Source organism: Talaromyces proteolyticus, assembly GCF_021365285.1.
Source record: "Talaromyces proteolyticus strain PMI_201 chromosome Unknown BGW36scaffold_15, whole genome shotgun sequence".
Classification (NCBI taxonomy): domain Eukaryota; kingdom Fungi; phylum Ascomycota; class Eurotiomycetes; order Eurotiales; family Trichocomaceae; genus Talaromyces; species Talaromyces proteolyticus.
In genome coordinates, this window is record NW_025764291.1 from 933208 (window position 1) to 950831 (window position 17624).

Genomic DNA, 17624 nt, shown 5'->3' on the forward strand with positions numbered 1-17624 from the left:
GGCTTTTATAGTGATAATACTTTTAATGATCAGTAGTTCAGCTACACGCTGCGCAAGGGTTTGACGCCATGTTTAATTAGGAGTAAATAATGATGGTAGTTTTAAATGTACAGGGCTGTGTGGGGGTGCAAGTACTGGCGGCAACTCAACTCGCCGACTCCCCGAACTCTCGCAGTCCCTACCAAATCGGGCCGTCGCCCTAACCAAACGAGGAAATATCACATCAAATTCGGAAGATCTGTATACAAGAGAAAGTACGGAGATAGGACTTGCAGGATATTTCTATAGCCTACAAAAAGTATATAAACAGCCGATTTCTCATTCGAAATCACATCAACATCAACACAACCAATCCAACCCCAAACCCAGCCGGCCCTAACCAAACAATATTTCCACCATACCATCAATATAAACTTTGATCTGATTATATTTAAAATGTCAACCCCCTTCCTCGAAACAGTCGAATCCCGCCGCTCTCTCTACCAACTCACCAACACCAGCCCGATCCCAGACGCCCGCATCAAAGAAATCGTCAGCCTTTCCCTCAAACACGCACCCAGCGCATTCAATGTCCAGTCCGCACGCGCGGTCATCCTGCTGCGCGAACAGCACGAGAAATTATGGGATATTGGTCTGAAGGTTGTGCAGGAGGAGATGCCGCCTGCGGCGCAGGCGTTTCTGACGAAGAGAGTTGTGGGGTTTAGGGGGGCGTATGGAACTGTAAGTTAATATTTATTTTATAAGTCCATAAATATATTAGTATGTTTTAGGGAGAGGCTGATTCGTGTAGGTGCTCTGGTTCGAAGATGAAGACGCCATCGATATCCTCAAGCAGAAGAATCCGGCCATTCAGCGGCTTTTGCCTGAATGTAAGTCAACCTTCCACCCGCACATCATACTTTATCAATTAGTCGCTTAATGATCATGTAGGGTCCTCGCACTCCAGCGGAATACACCAGTTTATCAACTGGACTGCCTTTAGCAAGGAAGGCCTAGGATGCAATCTGCAGCACTACAATTTCAGTGCCAAGTTTGTCGAGAGTGTGCATGAGTTATGGAATGTGCCGAGGAACTGGAAGCTCAAGGGGCAGCTGGTCTTTGGGCAACCGGTCGGAGGACCGGATAGAGTGAAGGAGTATAAGCCGATTGAGGGGGATAGAATGCTTGTTTTTGCATAATTCGCATATATTATGTCCATGTACGTTTGATGAGATATTCAGTTAGAATAGAATTACGACTTCGGACCAACACACACAAGTCTAGTAGTTAGGCCTGGTAGTTAGGCCTAGTAGTTCCAGATGCCATTCTCGTATGTACATATAAAGTTAGGAGTTAACATCCAACACCTCAATCGCCCTCGTCCAATACTCCCTCCTCGCATCTGTCACAGTCGTGCCTACACAACCCGAAATATACGCCTCCCAGCCCTGCTCCGAGCCGGACTGCAAGTCCCTGCGCTGGTCCTCGGTGCACTGCGACACCAGAAACCACGCGGCAGACCCAAAATCCCACCTCTCGTTGGACAGCAACAGATCGAGATTGGCGGCGACGTCGTCGGAGACTTTACCCCTGATTTCAGGGATTGATAAGGCGTATTGTTTGTTGAATGCTGGTGATTGCATGTTGCGTGCTACACATTATCAGGTACATTATACATATATATATATATAAAAAAGGGAAAGAGAAGGGAGCGAAAGGAGAAAAGCGTACTGCCTTGTCCGGGGACGCCGGGGAAATGGTTACGGTTATACTTGAAATCGAGAGTCTCAAACGCCATCAGGCTGATTAGAGCGGCCTGTTCAGCCGGTGAGAAGACGGCGTAGGTGAAGAATGCCTCGTTGATGCGCGGCGCGGCGTGGAAGGCCGTGGCGCATTCGCCTGGCGCAGGCGGGTTGTCGCATGTGGTTGAGGTGGGTGCGATGGCGATGAGTTGGCCGGGGGTTATTAATAGGTCGCGTATGGGGTGGTGATGGCTGGATGGCGGATGGTAGGGATGAAGGGTAGTTGAGTGACGCTGGGTTCCTGGGATGGGACTAGCATTGGCCAGTAAGGCGAGGGAGGTGAGGGTGATGATATGTAAATGCATTGATTATTTGAGAGATGGATTGATTATTCGGGAAGAAAGAATAGTCTGAATTGAGGGTAATGTTGTAGAATGGTAGGGAGAGATGGGTTCTTTGAGAAAGAATCGCTGAATTAATAGGCGATGCCTCTTTATGACCCTTATTTGTGAGTGACCCTTAAATATGACGAGTTGCACGACATTTTGAAGAAAATGATTCTGATTCCCGACAGAAGTACATATGTAACGTCAGTAGAAGCTAGACCCAGTAGAAACATAGTTATGGAAGGATGCGCGCTATCAACCTATCTATCATAGCTAGCCAGGAATGTTGCCAACCACACACAAGCAGCTACATGCACAGTTTCAGTCGGAATGCAACAGCGCGATTAGACAGCGAGCGCAACGTTCTTCGACCGGGTTACAAATGACTGTCCTGTCATAGTCATAGGCGGTCAAATAGCTGGATTAATAAATTAGAATCAACGCGACATCAAGTAGTAGTTATAACTATAAGAAGATTTGAACAACTACATGTATTTAATAATTGCGCCTTTTCATATTGGAGTGACCTCGGCTTAAGTATGCGTGCGCTGTTAGATTGACTAAGTGAGAGCACGACGTAACCCTAACTCTAACTTTAATTCTACCTTCTGATGTTACCTTGAATATTCCAATGATACTATAACAGAATTGATGAATGGATTTTGATAGAAATTTTAATGCTACCGAATCATGTCGGTTGGCCAGGATATATTAATATCGATAATAGGCATACTAAAAGTTACAAAGAGGACACTGTGAAAACCGTCAAGTCATGCTGTGCAAGAAACAAGACTGGGCTTGCGAAAGCAATCCGCACTCCACTGTCGAAGAATGTACGCCAATAGCCATCTGTTTGATACAATCCCACAACCATTCAATGGTTTAATGATTCAAAAGGCGCCTCGCAATGACAAAACACTAGAATGCAGTATCTGCAGTGTTTATGTCAGTCATTGATATGCAAATGCAAGCAAAGTCTTCTATAGTGCACAAAATTATAAGGAAAAAGCCGTTATGTCGTTATGTTCAGTGTATTTCGCACGGCTAGTCGAAGTAGGCTTCTGCTTTTCGGCCCAGTTCTTCGTCCGAGGAGATGGATGATTTAGAACTTATTCGTCGAAGGAAACTCGGCATGACGAGTAACGGTCGACGCCGTGACGGAGATGAACCTCTGCCGTAGCGATACCGGTACTGGCCGATAAGCAACAAACGGCCATACACCCACCACATACAAAAACCCACGACACCGGCAAGGATAAAGCCGACGGCAGTAAGCAGCACCCAATAACGGAGCATCTAGATAATGGTTAGAATGGAATTAGTGAATAGTGGTGTAACATACCCAGAAAATCAGCTGGGCATCAGCGCCGTGCCAACTGTTGCCCGTATGGTGTGTGAAGAAACTCCAGGAGAACCGGTTATATTCATCAGGCATCAATATTCGAACGCGGTCGAAATTGCCCTCCCTCATGTACTCTTTCCAAACGACAGACAAAAACAACGGGCCGGTGGAGTACATAACCGTAATGTACGGCAAGAACCAATGCTTATCGTATGACTGGAGAGACTCGACTACTCGCAGGAAAAACGGATGCTGCGGGATTGCACCCATGGCGTCGTTCGATATTCCGGTAGGTTTCGTTCTGCGAACCCACGCTGGATACGAAAGAAGAGGGTCAAGGCGTCGTTGGCAGCCCTATAGCAGTAAACAGTCAGTCGGGAGCCAGACACGGCATATGAATCACATACGTCATCTAGATCAATGTATGTGCCACCGTAATAAGCCAGGACGAAGTAGCGAATGGAATCCGCCCGCTGAATTGGATATTTGTAGCCATCGTAGGTCTCCAAAAACCAGGGGTATTCAGTTGCAATGAATTCCCTCGATTTCTCATTCGTCCAGAGCTACATACCAAAGTTAGCTTTAGAGTTAATTCAAAACACGGTTCGTGTACAACCCACCATATACTCATAATCTGGATGAAGGTTTATGCAGGACTGTTGGGGTTCCACCCAATGCGCTGGGATGGACTCGTTTATATACGTCTGGTGAATAATCTTGGGAATAATCTGCGGGCGAGTTTCGAGCAGGCTGGAGACGGGCGAGGGGATGTCGGCTCGGTGTATGGCGTCGGCGGACGCATCCTCGACGAGTAGTGACAACAAGGTGAAGACATTGCGAACGAGAAAGGTGATGATGAGGAGATTGACGATAATGAAGATAAGCACGCCGCGCCGCATCGTGGTAACGGGGGAAGGCAGCCGGTGCCGTGGCAGTGTATTAACGGGAGCCCGACACCTTTGTTATCCTGGTCAGGTTGAGTTTCACGACAGATTGGAATTGGTGGGCATGAAATAATGACAGTCGCAAGTGCCCAGCGTCGAGGGAATCGAAGCAGATCAACGTCGAGACGCAGCGATTAATGGCATTAACAAGAAAATGGATCGGGTAGTCACTGTCGGGGACTATTATTCAACGAGCGGCGTCGCTTCTTTTATTGGATTGGATCAAAGTCGAAGCGCTCCTCAACGCGGCGAGGTGTAGGAGCTTAGAGTCGGATGACGAGATGGCGAGTGACGAGAATTAGAGAGCGCCACGAAAGGCAAGGAAGATATCTTCAGGCTGGACCAGTTATTAACAGTGTTACTTAGGGACAGACTAGAACAAGGACAAGGAGCGTGGTCAGGCCCTTCACTTAAGGGTTGAAAAGAGGGAGATGGTAGGTCTTGATTAATCGAGCAACGGCGGTTGTACTGCCCAGGGGGTCCAGTCAGGATCAAAAATTCGGCCGCGCAGGGCGGTATCGAGATACGGCCGATACGGTACGTGACGCTAGCGGTAACGCAACGGCGGGGATTTTCTGCCATAGAGCACTGCTCTTCATAGTACTCTCGTTCACTGTATTCCTACTTACTATTCATTCTTGCTCTTTGCTCTGTACTCTACTTTTTATTCTTTACTATTCCTATTCCTACTGCTATTGCTATTGCTATTACTTTTTCTGTCAACTACAGGATTATGTATTACGATGATCGCCGCCATCAGCACGAGCCACCCAGATTACGACGAGGCGCACCTCTGAGGTCACCACCGTGGGGCGAAGGAAAGATAGACTATTTAGTACTGTCGCACGATTCGAACCATCGGCGGGTCGGCGAGTCGGCGAGTCGGTAACAACGCTATCACTCGCACGGCCAGATTCTAGTTGTGCAAGTGCAACAGAACATTATGTCCGAACCAATGGTCCGCACAGCCGGCCAAGCGTGGCCGTGTGGCTTGGACGGCATTGACGCGTCGGAGGTGGCGCTAACTAGCAATAATGATGGCATCTCGCAGTATACAAGGCACTCAAGTTTGTCTTTTCAATGCCAAAAACATGATTTAATGTTATGGTGGGAATGTGAATACGTGGAACGAGCGCCAATTGGCTCTATGAGTATAGAGTATGGAGTCGATGTAATTAATTAGCACGGGGACTGCGCAAATTTGTGTGGTACGGACTCGATTTACTTTATGGTTAATCGACACCGACGACCACGGTCACCACGGTCAAACCGGCACATGATGCGAGAGAGTACCCAGAGAACAGTGGCGATGAGGATACAAATTTTAACCTCGATCCTGTCCCCAACCAAATCCGCAGTAACTGAAAGAAAACCTAGATTGAAGCTTGAACAGCCAAAAACAAGGAGTAATAATTAATAGTTACTACGGAGCAATGGGTGAACGAGCGGAAGAACTAGCAAGCTCCGCGCAACGGTTGTTAAGTTGCCAAGTTCATATCTGCACAGGGCAAGTAAATACACCGCACATTGGAATACGCGTATTTTCCCGTATTCACATTTATTGCTCCACTTGTAGACCGGCGCCGCTGGGTGGAGACGCTATGCCAGGCTAGGGCTCGCGATGGTTTCCGCAAAAGGGTATGCCACGCGGCCTCCCAACAATACCACATAAGACAGGGCAAGAATAAACCCCACGTACTAATACTACCTATACAGGGTCTGAGCTTCTCTGAGGTTATCTTGTCACGTGATTAATCGTGGTGTGTGTTGGGTTCCTTCAGGGCACGCTATGTAACGGGTTGATCGTTGGAAGAATTGTATTCAAAGGCGCTTGGCATGTCTTGGGACTCGGCACTTGTGGCTTTGGATTCGCTTGGCGTTGGATTTTTGCAAGTAATTATGGGGTTGCTATTATTAACCTCGGGTACGCATTGGTGTACTTGTCATTGAATGGTAGTGATTTTATTCATAGCAAGACGGCTAGATATGAGATATACGAGACAGATATAGACACTCGCTAAAACGCAAGAAATGCATGCCAAACACCTCAATGCTCCTCGATACTCTCGCCAAGACTGATATAGATGAACCTGTAGATAGTAATAAAAGAACAGAAAGAAAAAGAATCCCAATCCAAATCCAAACTCCTTGATTACGTCTAACTCTTGGTATCATACCATATTCTAACAGAGCCAGAGTCATGTGACTTCAATCCGTGACAACTTGAGGGTCGATCACAAAACTTCCGGCGCCGCTGCGGCCGCGGCAATGTCCGGGTTGATATTCGCTGTTTGTAGGTCCTCAGCTTCATCCTCGTCGCGCGAGGCCGCTGGAGCCCGGCCCTCGAATAACCTCCTCCACCATGCGGGAGGGTCTAAGGGACGGTGGCCGCCGTGCAGAGACGGGTACACGTCAGAGAAAAAGTACCAGATATGACCCACGATAACCCCGCAAATGTCATCCTTGGGCACCGTCCGATGAACGATGAAACTAAACGCCATCAACACCCACGGCAGATACGGCGCAGTGAATACAAGAAGCCCGAGGAAGCTCAACCGCGTATCCGGGTTCCGGCGACTCCAGATATAAACCAAGCTGGCTGAGAGCGAGCCGCCCAGATACGGCAATTTGAGGAATGGGGAGATGATCAGGAGCGAACTCATGGCGTAGAAGAGCAGCCATGAAAAGTCCGCGGGGGATCGGCCGGATGATTCTTCGAGCAGACGCGAGTATCGTTGAAGGAAAAAGACGTGGAAAAGAAGGTCCAGGTTCAGCGGACCGAAGTATAAAAAGGTTGTGATCAAACGCCAGTACTACTCATCGACCTGTTAGCTTCATGAAACATCCAAAATTAGTCCCTCAAAATATCACCAACCTGTGATCTTAAATATACTGCAGGCAGGCTGTAAAAGAGCTGATACTGAGATAAAGCGCCGCATTGAACTAACACCGAGGTAGCCACTGTCGCAGTCGTCCACCAGCGCGTGCAAGGCGGCATTTCGTAGAACCACTGCTCGAGAGGGAACTGTCCTCCCTGGGCCCCATTTCCCCACACAGCAGCCATGTTGTAGATATGTGTTGCCGCTGTTGAGATGTGATTGACGGCGGATTATGAGACTAAGCCGCGAGGGCTCTCGAGAAATGATGACGTGGAAGAAAGGTCACGAATGGCAATTGTGCAACTGGAGCCTAAGGGACCTTTCTCTAGGGTAATGTCGAGAGATGCTGTTGCGTGTGTGTATGCAGGGATATTCACTGGCTTAGGTGGCCTCTCTGGTCCATGCCACATATAATATAATGTATGACAGTCACTATGCAGACAACGTAGCTTCCAGTAATCGGTTGCCCAAAGCAGTAAAGCGGCGTGTTATCAGCGCCGCACATGCTTTCTGCCGCCGCACACCGCTGCCATGCGCCACAGCGGAAAGCCGGAGACGCGCTACGAAAATACTTTACGCGGGAGAAAATCGGTGGCTGGGAAGCTACTAATATACGTTCCTCTTCTGGAGGGGGCAGGAGTTTCGACTTTTGACTTTGAAAAGGATGCCAATCGGGCTCTCTTCACTTCGCTCCTACTCACATTGCGATACTATTTGAGATTGTGAAGCGTTCAGTTCTGCGACTATCGAGATTGCGCTTCAGCAGTCAAACATTACCTCAGTGACAACACCCCTGAAGGAATAATCGCAAATTGAAGCTACTAGGAAATCAATCGCGACCGCCCCCTTTGGGCGCCAAGCTAGTAACCCATTCATACAGCTTGCGCAAAGATCAGAAACTGCTATTTCCATCTCAAACCACCCTAATACCATCTCCAAAAATGCCGCCAAAGACCGGTCGAGGACGGCCAAAGGCCAGCACAGAGACGCAAAGAGCAGCTGAAAGCGAAGCTGGCCCATCAACGACAGCAACAACAACATCGCCCAGCAAGGCTACAAAGACCGCAGCTAGCAGTAAAGCCAGCGGCGCCGGTGCCAAACAAGCCAATTCGCCAGCCAAGCGCAAATCCACGGGGGCAGTGGGAAAGCGACCAGCGGGGAAAAAGCCTCGCGCTTCTAATATACAACGTGAGTTGCCCCTCACTTTTATCAGATAAAATGGAGTGTTTTTGCGTATTCTAACAGCCATTCTAACAGCCGGCGACCCAACCCCCACCGGCCGCCGCCGTCGATACAAACCAGGCACGGTGGCCCTCAAAGAAATCCGCAAGTATCAGCGCTCATTCGACCTGCTACTCCTTAAAATGCCCTTTGCGCGACTTGTGCGCGAAGTCGCGCTGGATTTGTTGCCGGCTGAGGTCGGCGCGGAGCTCCGGTGGCAGTCGCACGCGATTCAAGCATTGCAAGAGGCAGCGGAGGCGTTCCTGGTGCATTTATTCGAGGATACGAATCTGTGCGCTATACATGCTAAGAGAGTAACGATTATGCAGAAGGATATACAGCTTGCGAGACGGATCAGGGGGATGTGGGGTGGTTTGGGCTGAGCACTTTGGTCGATTTTTCGCATGTATGGTCTGAGTTAGGGAAGCATGTACGGGTAGGATTTGCTGGAGTTAGTGGAGTTGGAGTTTTATTTCGAGCGTCGACATATCATTTACATTACTTCTTTCCACTCCTAGTGTTCTGTTTAGTCGGGGGATTGCTATCTTTTTATTCTTGCTCATGTCTGAGGGGTCTGGTTATCCCCTGTTTGAAATGGCATTGTCATCTATCAAGTTATTGCTAAGCCATGACGTTGATGCAAATCTTATTGTCGTTTATCATGGTTGAATCAAATGAGAAGTTGCGAGCAGTATGACAAGAAGTAAATGAAAATCGCATGTGGTATCTTAGATCCGTGACGCCTGCACCCAAACTATCTTTTAGAAGATCAAATGTACCGACCCCATGTCCGAAAAGAAATGAAAAGGAAAATAACGTCGACATATATATTCAATTTTTGCGAGAGTACCTCTCATCGATACTCTGTCGATTTCACCGCCGACGGCAGTCCCATCAACACCCGGTCAGCCTCTTCACGCACGGCATGCGCCTCGTCAGCCTTCCCCTGTCGATCCAGCATCTCAGCCAAAAGCTCATCAGTGACGCTGACCCAAAGACGATCGTTGGCCTTTTTCGCCATGGCTCGACCTGCACGCGCGCTCTTCTCCGCTTGCTCTCCAATAACCCCACGAAAGTATTTCCAGCTCATGAATGTCAGGGTGATGCATGTGATTTGACTGTTGCTGATCGCAGTGGCGGATTGTAGGGCTTGTTGGAGATATTGTTTTGTTTGAATGGTGGAATCAGTGTGGACAATCGCGCATACCAGATAATAAGCGGCTTGGATGTATCGGTTGCAGCTACTGAGACATAGTGGCTCGACTGTGGATAGTACATCGTCAAGGCGAGAATGCGATGGATGAGAGGGTTGTCGGAGGATCAGGATGCTGTTGAGGGCCGCGAGAATTGATGTATCCCGGCAAGGATCATTGCGTGTGGTTCTACTAGAAGATGAAAGTGAGAAGATTGGGGACTGAAAGGCAGATAATGCTGCATTAAGATCGCCAGTACTTTGAGCGATCACGCCAGTAGCGTACTGTATGAGGCACGAAATCGTCTCTGGTAGTGTATTTCCTAGCTCATCCGCAGCGAGACGCAGGTCTTTGAGGATTTGATTAGCTGTGTCCCAGTCGGTTCTGGCGCAGGCCAGAAACGTTTGATGCAACAGAATATTGCAGTGTAAAATCCGTCGCCATTCAAGTCGTTTGCCTGCAGCGACAAACGATTCTTTTATCTCTTCAGGTGCCTTGAAATTACCTACGACGTGTTAACAATTGGTTTTGCAAACTTAGAGCTTCAAACATACCACGAACCATCCGCAAGCCCTCCTGCAAATACTTCTCTGCTTTCCGGCCGTCGTGCGAATTCTTGGCACCTAACGTGACAGAGCTCAAGAAGTAACAGAGGGCATAAAGGTCATGCTGGGGCAGCCAGTTCAAAGTCAAGCACAGCTTCCCGTCCTCTACGCGGAGTATATCCCCTAATTCACTCTGAGTAGACGAGGATTTGCTATTTAGTGGAATGGTGAACGTCCCGTCATCGCGCCATCGGGAGTCATTAATACGCTGGTCCATCAATGTCTGCATTATCTGTAGTTTTTGAGATGCATGGTTCAAGTCGTATTCTAGCAAGCTGCAAGATATGTCTACCATCTGAACCATAGAGGCAATTTGAGGGATGTCGCCCACACTCGGGTCCAGTTGGTGGCTGCGTGCTACTGCCACGGCATTCTGGGCCTGTTCAACAGAATCCGAATTTGTCGACAGTTGTAAATGTGTTAATGCTTCAATCAAAGCAGCTATGACGGACACGGTCTTATCGCCATTTCGGCTTGCGAGATTGGATAGTTTTTGTAGATTATGAATGGCCGCAACAAACTCTTGGTGGGATCTAGAGGACAGTGCAAGACTCACTCTAAGCAAGCGAAAGGCATACTCCCATGGAACGTGACGATATCTAAGGGTCATTGTAAGCATTTTTCGCCGAAAAGTATATTGGAAGACGCACGTTTCAACTTCTTGAATCATATTGTCAACAGCCTTTACGGCTGCCTTGGGGTTGGATTTGTGAAGCATCCGCGCCAAAAGCTGCTGCATGGTGTATTTAAGATCCACGAGCTTGTTCTACCACCAAGTTAGGGCATTATCAAATTATTTCAGTATACAGAGCTTACTCTTTCACAAACTTCAATCTATTGTCGTATTAGAAATGAACATCAATTCAAGCACAGGAAGGAAACGACTTACTCCTTTACTCAGGGCTGTTTCAGCTTCTACATCGTTATCGGTTTCTTCGATGAGTATGCGAGCGTATCGCAATCGCGTTAATGCTTCAGTGCGTGGTGGTAAACGAAAATTCTGCAATATTACATATTAGAGCAGTTCAGAGAAATCATGCGAAGATACGAACGGTTTGCGCAGCTTCCAAACAGCCTAGCCCCGTCGCAACCAACTTGTAATAATCTGCCAGATCGTCGCTATTTTTTGTCAATGCCAGATTAGTCCCCTTCCTATGAGCTGTATTCAAATACTCGTCTGCCAAGGCTAGCAGCAATGTTTGATAGTCTACATCCTCATCTGGGGGACGTTTGGGTGTGACCTGAGGAGCTGGCGGGACGACTACCTTAGGAGTCACCTTCTGGTAACTAGACGGCGATGGCATCACAACCTGGGGGACCAGGCTGAAGGGCGAAGGGGACGCTTTTGGTGTTTTCTGCGTTTGACTGACTGGTGCAGATGACGTAGCTGGGGTGTTGCTAAGAGGCGGTGGAGGTATTGCGGGTGATTTTACAATTGGAGTGTATTGTCCACGACGATTTTCCTTTGTTTCATTGGAAGTATTGTGGTACAGCGCAATGCTCTGCACTGCCGGGGCGGACGGCGAGGCTGCAGAATATGCATATTGAGGAACGGCTGGGGGCGCCGTGGGAAGCCCATGGGTGAATTGGGTAGGAGAGCCGGAACTCGAGATGGAGCGTTGGATTGGAAGTGCTGATAAGGTGGTTTCGGCAGGGTTGACGAATTGTAAAGGTGGTTCAGGGTGTTGCGGCTGTTGCTGCACTTGCTGGTACTGATGTTGCGTAGGTTGCTGTTGTAGTGGTTGCGGCGACTGAGGAGCCAGTATTTGTTGCTGTTGCCGCTGCTGGATTACTGGGGAATGGTATTGCTGCTGGTGCTGTTGCAGCTGTGGAGATTGAGGTGGCAGTGTATGCGCTAGTCCTTGCTGTTGCTGTACTATCGGCGAGTGGAATTGTTGTTGCTGTTGGTGTTGGTGTTGGTGTTGCGGTAGCTGCTGCTGCGGCAGTTGTTGCGGGTGCTGTGCATATTGAGGGACATACTGGGGTAGTATGACCTGGGGATAGCCATACGAGGCTGTATATTGGTGGTATTGCACATTGGGATTGACATTGTACTGCTGCTGAGGGACGGACGCAGAATGCGGAGGATGCGGAGCGTGGGATGGATTCTGAGGGATTTGCTGCAGATACTGTGGAGGATACTGGGACGGAAACTGCGCGTTATTATAGGGCGGTGGGTAACTCATTGCCTTTGGGAAGGGTAAAGAATATATAAAGAGAAAGGGCGAGGGAGTGGCCCCAGGGCTTGTCGTATTTGCTATACATGCAGAAGTCTGTCGTTCCCTTTCTTGATCGCCCGCTTAACCTAAAGTTAGGCGGCAGTCGCAACTCGCGTCGGGGCGGAGAAACCATGCTCCATCATACGCCTTCCTTCCTTACTTCTACATTCATGTCAACATTCTATTTCATACGTCTTGTTGTTTCATGTTTGTGGTGTTTATGTTAATATCTCTGTGTTCACAACGGTAAGAAATGGCTAACTTATTATTGATTGACGAATCCATAACTTATTATACATCAAATTCAGGCTATCTATTCAAGGTGGAGCGATGTATAGACTTGGCTCGCAAAATCCTCGCTGCTCTCTTCCAAAGCCGGGTCCAGGATATCGTTACCCAGCGAAGGCGCATGGTTTGGTGGTGGGTGCATCCGTATGGTCCAAGGACAGAGCTCTCGGCAGTTATTCCAAGTGACGTGTGACTCGACTGGGTGTATTCTTTGTACGGCCCATTCTTTGTCCGGAATATCTGTTGATCGCCCCAGACACCGCTGGGTCCAGAAGAAGTAAGCCATCTTGTTGGTTTCTTGGCAATGAAAAGGCCTCTTCTTGGGACATTTGAGCGTCGTGTCGCATGTGCTGCATACATTGATCCGCTTGCACGCGGAGCAGAATGAGTTGTATCTGTGGCAGTACAGTGTCTGACACACACTCGATAGCCACAGATCCATCGACCGATGTGCGCAACCAAAACGCGGTGTGATATACTGATGTTTGCCCAGCCGGTTGGGCTCCACGTACAAGCGGTACTCGGTGCGGATCATGAGCCTTTCATCGTCATCAATTTCAGGGTAAATCTCGATGGAGACTTCGGTATTTCCGTATATGGCCTTGCATGAATGCCACAGATACCTATCGTCGTAGCTGTGACTGCCCAGTATACTCGACGGCATCTTCGTGAATGCCTCGCGATCCTTCAGATGCTGTACCAGGTTGACTTTGTCCTGGAAAGTCAACTTCCTACATGGGCAGAGATCTACAACTCCTGCCAGCTCGCCGAGGTTGCACGCTCGTAGATACGACTCTCGCCGAAGTTCTTTCGAAGTGAAGGCGACGTGGGGGTGAAGTTTGAGGCATTTCGAGCAGGCCAGCCACCTTTCGTCTTCTAATCTTTCTAACAATTGCCAACGATCTGTTTGGAAGCTTTGGTTACTCCTATAATGGTGAAATAGAGGAGCAAAATCCTTTTTGAATTGGAGACAATCTGAGACCAGCGACGCCCCGGAAATTAGGAGCAGTCGTTTACAGGCCATAGCTAGACATGCTCCCGAAAGAGGGTCTAGATGGTCAGATACCATGGCGAGCAACTCTGTCGGAAGCTCCATGATGAAGCATCTGTTGGAGCTCTTTTCTTCGCCCTTCTCCATTTCTTTCCCCTTCTCAGTTGGTTTTCTCGAAACCCTCAATCTCGCGAACAGGTTCAATGTCCGTGGCCGCATTATTTGCATTTCATTCAAAGCCTTTCTGTATGTATGATATACGCGGTTTGCTCCAGGTTGAAGGGTGAATAACATTAGGCGGGTAGGATCTTGTCATTATGACTGCATGGTGAACAAGCGCGAGGTACCATTGATATGGCGGCCGGTAGCGACACGAGCGCGTCCACCCATATAAAAGCAGAGTCATGCGTGTATTGCACGAGGGATAGTCGATATAAGTCTGAGCATCTTGACGCAAGCGGATGGCTATTTGGCCGGTTACATGTTCGTCAGGCTAAATCAGGTCGGCAGTGTTCAGGAAACGGAACTCTAATCAGAAAGCATGTCAGGAGACTAGTCCGTCTCCTCTCGTTGACAGCGGCTTCTTCTGTCTACGGAAACGGGTCAGTTGCAAGCGACACCTGACGACACCATGCTGGCCGCCGCTGCAATGTGACTTGCAACGCGATGGAGCTCGCCATTTCCGCATGCGGTATGGAGCAGGGACCAACCCTGGCGACAAGTATAAACGAAATAGCAAGCATGCGTTAAGTTAGTTCATCTAATATTATCTCAGCATTTGATTCTAGTGGATAGTGTCTGCGAGTGTCTGGAGGTCTGGAGGTCTGGAGCTTCTGTTGGTGTCTGCCAATGTCAGGGTGAGCGTCACATGTAAACCCCTCGTGAACACCTGGTTGATGCCTAATCGCCCAGGCAGCAATGCGGCCCCACAGCTCTAATCTGATCAGCGCCAAGACGGCCCACTGCCGGCCACGCCGATGCCTGATTCGACCATTGATAAGCCGAGGTTTGTGACACATACTTGTTTCGGCCGCTTTGTGCTCTCGTTTTTTCACGCCAGAGTAACGTTCACTCCGGATACACTGTTGTGCCTGTCTTCGTCTCGCTAATCCATACCGTGTCGTCTCATGACAGATCATTAGCCGCTAATTTTAGCTCCCACGCCCCATCAGTTGAAGATGAGCGCATTATCATGGCTCAAGCCGAATGCAAAGATATCTCTATTCCACTGCGAAAGTAACCCACTGCTGCTAACCAAAAAGGCTTCAGGCGACGATGGTCAGGGGAAAGAACAAATCAGCCTTGTAGACGTCTGCCGACAAGCCACACCATCAACATGCAACCTCAACCCATTGCTATTCAACGGCCACTTGCAGACCGCCTGGACCACGCTCAAGGAGAGTGTAGAAATCCCGGTGTACTACAAGCGCAAGATTTTCGAGCAGGAGGACGCTTTATTTGCAGGACAGTTTGCAGTTGATTTCGTTGTGCCGCCGTACGAACAGCCGGTGGACGAGGAAGCCACTGACGCAGCACGAAAATATACTCTCCCATCGGGCCTTCCATCACGAACGGCCCTTTTCTCTAAAGATGAATTGGAGTCGTTGCCGTCCGATGACAGCAGACCGATGCTTATTGCCCTGCACGGCTTAACAGGCGGATCTCACGAGGTCTATCTCAGATCCGTGCTGGCTCCTCTCGTCCTGCAGGATCGGGGCTGGGAGGCATGTGTTATCAATGGGCGAGGTTGCGCGCAAACAAAGATTAGCACTCCAGTGCTATTCAATGCGCGCGCAACATGGGATGTTCGACAGTTGGTTAAATGGTTGCGCAAATCTTTTCCGAACCGTCCTTTGTTCGGCATCGGGTTCTCCCTCGGAGCTAATATTTTGTCTAATGTAAGCTGCTAAGCTCGATAAAATGGGATTGAAAGGCTAATCTATGATATTGTAGTATCTCGGTGAAGAAGGTGAGAATTGTGAGCTCAAGGGCGCTGTGGTCTGTTCCAACCCGTGGAATCTGGACCTGTCAAACAGCGTCTTGAAACAGAGCTGGATAGGGACGGAGGTATACTCTTCTGCATTGGGCGCTAATCTCGTCCGCCTTTTCAACGAGTGCGTAAAGCTGCTTATCTACTGTTCGTTCAATGCTGACTGGTAGCCCTGATTCCAGACATGCCGACGAACTATCAGATCATCCGCTCCTGAAAGTAGCAGATGTGCAGAAGGTCAGATACATTTACGAGTTTGATAGGTATGGTTCTCGAGATTGCTGGAAACTGGTTGAGAGAAGTAATTAATTGTATGTCTAGGGTCGTGCAATGCGCCTTATGGGGATACCCAACTGAAGGCGCTTACCACCGGGATGCCTCTTCTACAGATTCTCTTCTGGCAATTAAAATCCCGTTCCTATCCATCAATGCCGAGGATGACCCGGTGAGTTGTATTAAATTGTTGTTTTAAGTACACGGCTAATCAAGACAGATCTCCGTCAAAGAAGCAATACCGTACAATGAGTTCCAGCAAACGCCATACGGGGTCCTGCTGACCACGTCCTGGGGAGGCCATCTGGGATGGTTTGAAGTTGGAGGGTCGCGATGGTTTGTTAAACCGGTATGTCGTCATCCAAGTCTTCGCTGGATTAACGTCTGCTGGAGATTGCTAATGCAGCGGTGCACAGGCAGCAGATTTTCTCGACTTGCTAGCGACGCAAGTCGACCTGACAGTTGCTCCAGTTCAAAGCAAGCAACCCGAGAAACCCGTTGCCAACGGTAATGGCCATAAAGAAGTCGATCAACCCAACTTCCATCCCATGCGTCGTAAATTATTCTGGGATACCCATCAACAATGACCATCCAGCTGTGCACCCTATCCAGCCATGCAATGTCACCCGAACTCCTATTCCGACAAGAACTAGAGTTCTTTTTAAGATAAGCCCGTTCAAATCCGCTCATCAGCAAAACCCATACAAATACATAGAACGCCTCATGCAAAAGAAACGCTCTTCCGTTTCCCTTGAGATGACCACTTCCCTTTAGACGACTTTGAAGCAGACTCTGGTTTTTTCGGCTCAGCAAATGCATTCTTCTTTTTCTTATTGCGCAACTCGTCTTTGATATCCTCCTATAAACAGAATATCGATTAGCCTTTATTCATAGAAAAAGAAATAAAACATGTCGTACCAGCTTCGATTTCTTCTTTTCAGCTCTAGCCTCTGCTTCTTTCTTCTTTGCTTCTCGGATTTCTTCCATTTGTCGAGCCTTGATCAGTTTCGACTCTATTTTACCTTCCCGCTCTGCATTGACAATAGCGACCAGCGTCATCATACTCTCCTAACCAGCGTCAGCCATCACGTATCAACATTTTTTAAAAAAATAGTATCCACCTGATCATCCACAAAAATCTTCCCCTTCTTTTTCCCCCTCGGCGTCTGCACCCCAACCGGCGTAATCATATTCAGAGTCGGCAGCCCCAGTTCCTTTTCAGTATATTCCCTCTTCTTAGTCTTCTTCTGTTGGTCCGGCGCACTGCGGGACTTCGATTTGACTTCCTTGGGAGGCGGACGTTTCGCGTTCTTCTTTGCTGTGGATTTGCTGATTTTCGAGCCGGAGGAGAGCACTTTGCCTTTGGAGGAGGGCTTTCCTTTTGCAGGGAACTTCGTGGGCGCCATTGTAGAAGTATCAGTAGATACCTACAAATTAATTATAGTGGATGAATAATAATAGGCGTTGTGTATGCTTGATCAACAATAAATTCGCTGCTTCCTGATTCCAAGTCCGATAGAAAAAATTTCCTAAATGGCAGGCGGTAAGAATGCCCACAAGCCACTAAACCCA

At 48.6% G+C, this 17624-nt stretch overlaps 9 protein-coding genes across 9 annotated transcripts; 3 read left to right on the top strand and 6 right to left on the bottom strand.

The window, feature by feature from the left end:
• The first annotated feature begins 348 nt into the window (after nucleotides 1–348).
• Nucleotides 349–1247, top strand: BGW36DRAFT_391217 (Nitroreductase-like protein). Its single transcript, XM_046217574.1, has 3 exons — nucleotides 349–720; nucleotides 791–869; nucleotides 931–1247. Exons 1-3 carry the CDS (start codon nucleotides 436–438, stop codon nucleotides 1176–1178), a joined length of 612 nt encoding a protein of 203 aa, XP_046065967.1. The 5' UTR covers nucleotides 349–435; the 3' UTR covers nucleotides 1179–1247.
• A 78-nt stretch (nucleotides 1248–1325) lies between these two features.
• Nucleotides 1326–2086, bottom strand: BGW36DRAFT_401942 (uncharacterized protein; the record flags this gene model as incomplete). The annotated part of the gene is made up of 2 exons (XM_046218804.1): nucleotides 1326–1630; nucleotides 1711–2086. The coding sequence occupies 2 exons, from the start codon at nucleotides 2084–2086 to the stop codon at nucleotides 1326–1328; spliced, it is 681 nt and encodes a 226-aa protein (XP_046065968.1).
• Nucleotides 2087–3425: 1339 nt separating this feature from the next.
• On the bottom strand, nucleotides 3426–4348 carry BGW36DRAFT_308173 (putative MIPC synthase subunit; the record flags this gene model as incomplete). Its single annotated transcript, XM_046212310.1, has 3 exons — nucleotides 3426–3803; nucleotides 3857–4012; nucleotides 4070–4348. The coding sequence occupies 3 exons, from the start codon at nucleotides 4346–4348 to the stop codon at nucleotides 3426–3428; spliced, it is 813 nt and encodes a 270-aa protein (XP_046065969.1).
• Nucleotides 4349–6627: 2279 nt separating this feature from the next.
• Nucleotides 6628–7457, bottom strand: BGW36DRAFT_308213 (putative ER-associated proteolytic system protein Der1; the record flags this gene model as incomplete). The annotated part of the gene is made up of 2 exons (XM_046212316.1): nucleotides 6628–7206; nucleotides 7269–7457. 2 exons carry the CDS (start codon nucleotides 7455–7457, stop codon nucleotides 6628–6630), a joined length of 768 nt encoding a protein of 255 aa, XP_046065970.1.
• Nucleotides 7458–8213: 756 nt separating this feature from the next.
• On the top strand, nucleotides 8214–8876 carry BGW36DRAFT_401945 (putative histone H3 variant; the record flags this gene model as incomplete). The annotated part of the gene is made up of 2 exons (XM_046218805.1): nucleotides 8214–8460; nucleotides 8530–8876. The coding sequence occupies 2 exons, from the start codon at nucleotides 8214–8216 to the stop codon at nucleotides 8874–8876; spliced, it is 594 nt and encodes a 197-aa protein (XP_046065971.1).
• Nucleotides 8877–9111: 235 nt separating this feature from the next.
• On the bottom strand, nucleotides 9112–12563 carry BGW36DRAFT_73573 (cohesin loading factor-domain-containing protein). The gene is made up of 6 exons (XM_046222544.1): nucleotides 11344–12563; nucleotides 11181–11291; nucleotides 11108–11125; nucleotides 10942–11057; nucleotides 10241–10890; nucleotides 9112–10191 (listed from the first exon to the last, which is right to left on the bottom strand). Exons 1-6 carry the CDS (start codon nucleotides 12475–12477, stop codon nucleotides 9347–9349), a joined length of 2874 nt encoding a protein of 957 aa, XP_046065972.1. The 5' UTR covers nucleotides 12478–12563; the 3' UTR covers nucleotides 9112–9346.
• Nucleotides 12564–12823: 260 nt separating this feature from the next.
• On the bottom strand, nucleotides 12824–13936 carry BGW36DRAFT_365389 (uncharacterized protein; the record flags this gene model as incomplete). The annotated part of the gene is made up of 1 exon (XM_046214649.1): nucleotides 12824–13936. One exon carries the CDS (start codon nucleotides 13934–13936, stop codon nucleotides 12824–12826), a length of 1113 nt encoding a protein of 370 aa, XP_046065973.1.
• Nucleotides 13937–14967: 1031 nt separating this feature from the next.
• BGW36DRAFT_401947 (hydrolase, alpha/beta fold family protein) lies at nucleotides 14968–16639 on the top strand (the record flags this gene model as incomplete). Its single annotated transcript, XM_046218806.1, has 6 exons — nucleotides 14968–15687; nucleotides 15743–15903; nucleotides 15962–16042; nucleotides 16101–16224; nucleotides 16273–16401; nucleotides 16469–16639. 6 exons carry the CDS (start codon nucleotides 14968–14970, stop codon nucleotides 16637–16639), a joined length of 1386 nt encoding a protein of 461 aa, XP_046065974.1.
• On the bottom strand, nucleotides 16513–17558 carry BGW36DRAFT_73638 (uncharacterized protein). Its single transcript, XM_046222545.1, has 3 exons — nucleotides 17174–17558; nucleotides 16971–17120; nucleotides 16513–16908 (listed from the first exon to the last, which is right to left on the bottom strand). Exons 1-3 carry the CDS (start codon nucleotides 17456–17458, stop codon nucleotides 16774–16776), a joined length of 570 nt encoding a protein of 189 aa, XP_046065975.1. The 5' UTR covers nucleotides 17459–17558; the 3' UTR covers nucleotides 16513–16773.
• Between the last annotated feature and the right edge of the window lie 66 nt (nucleotides 17559–17624).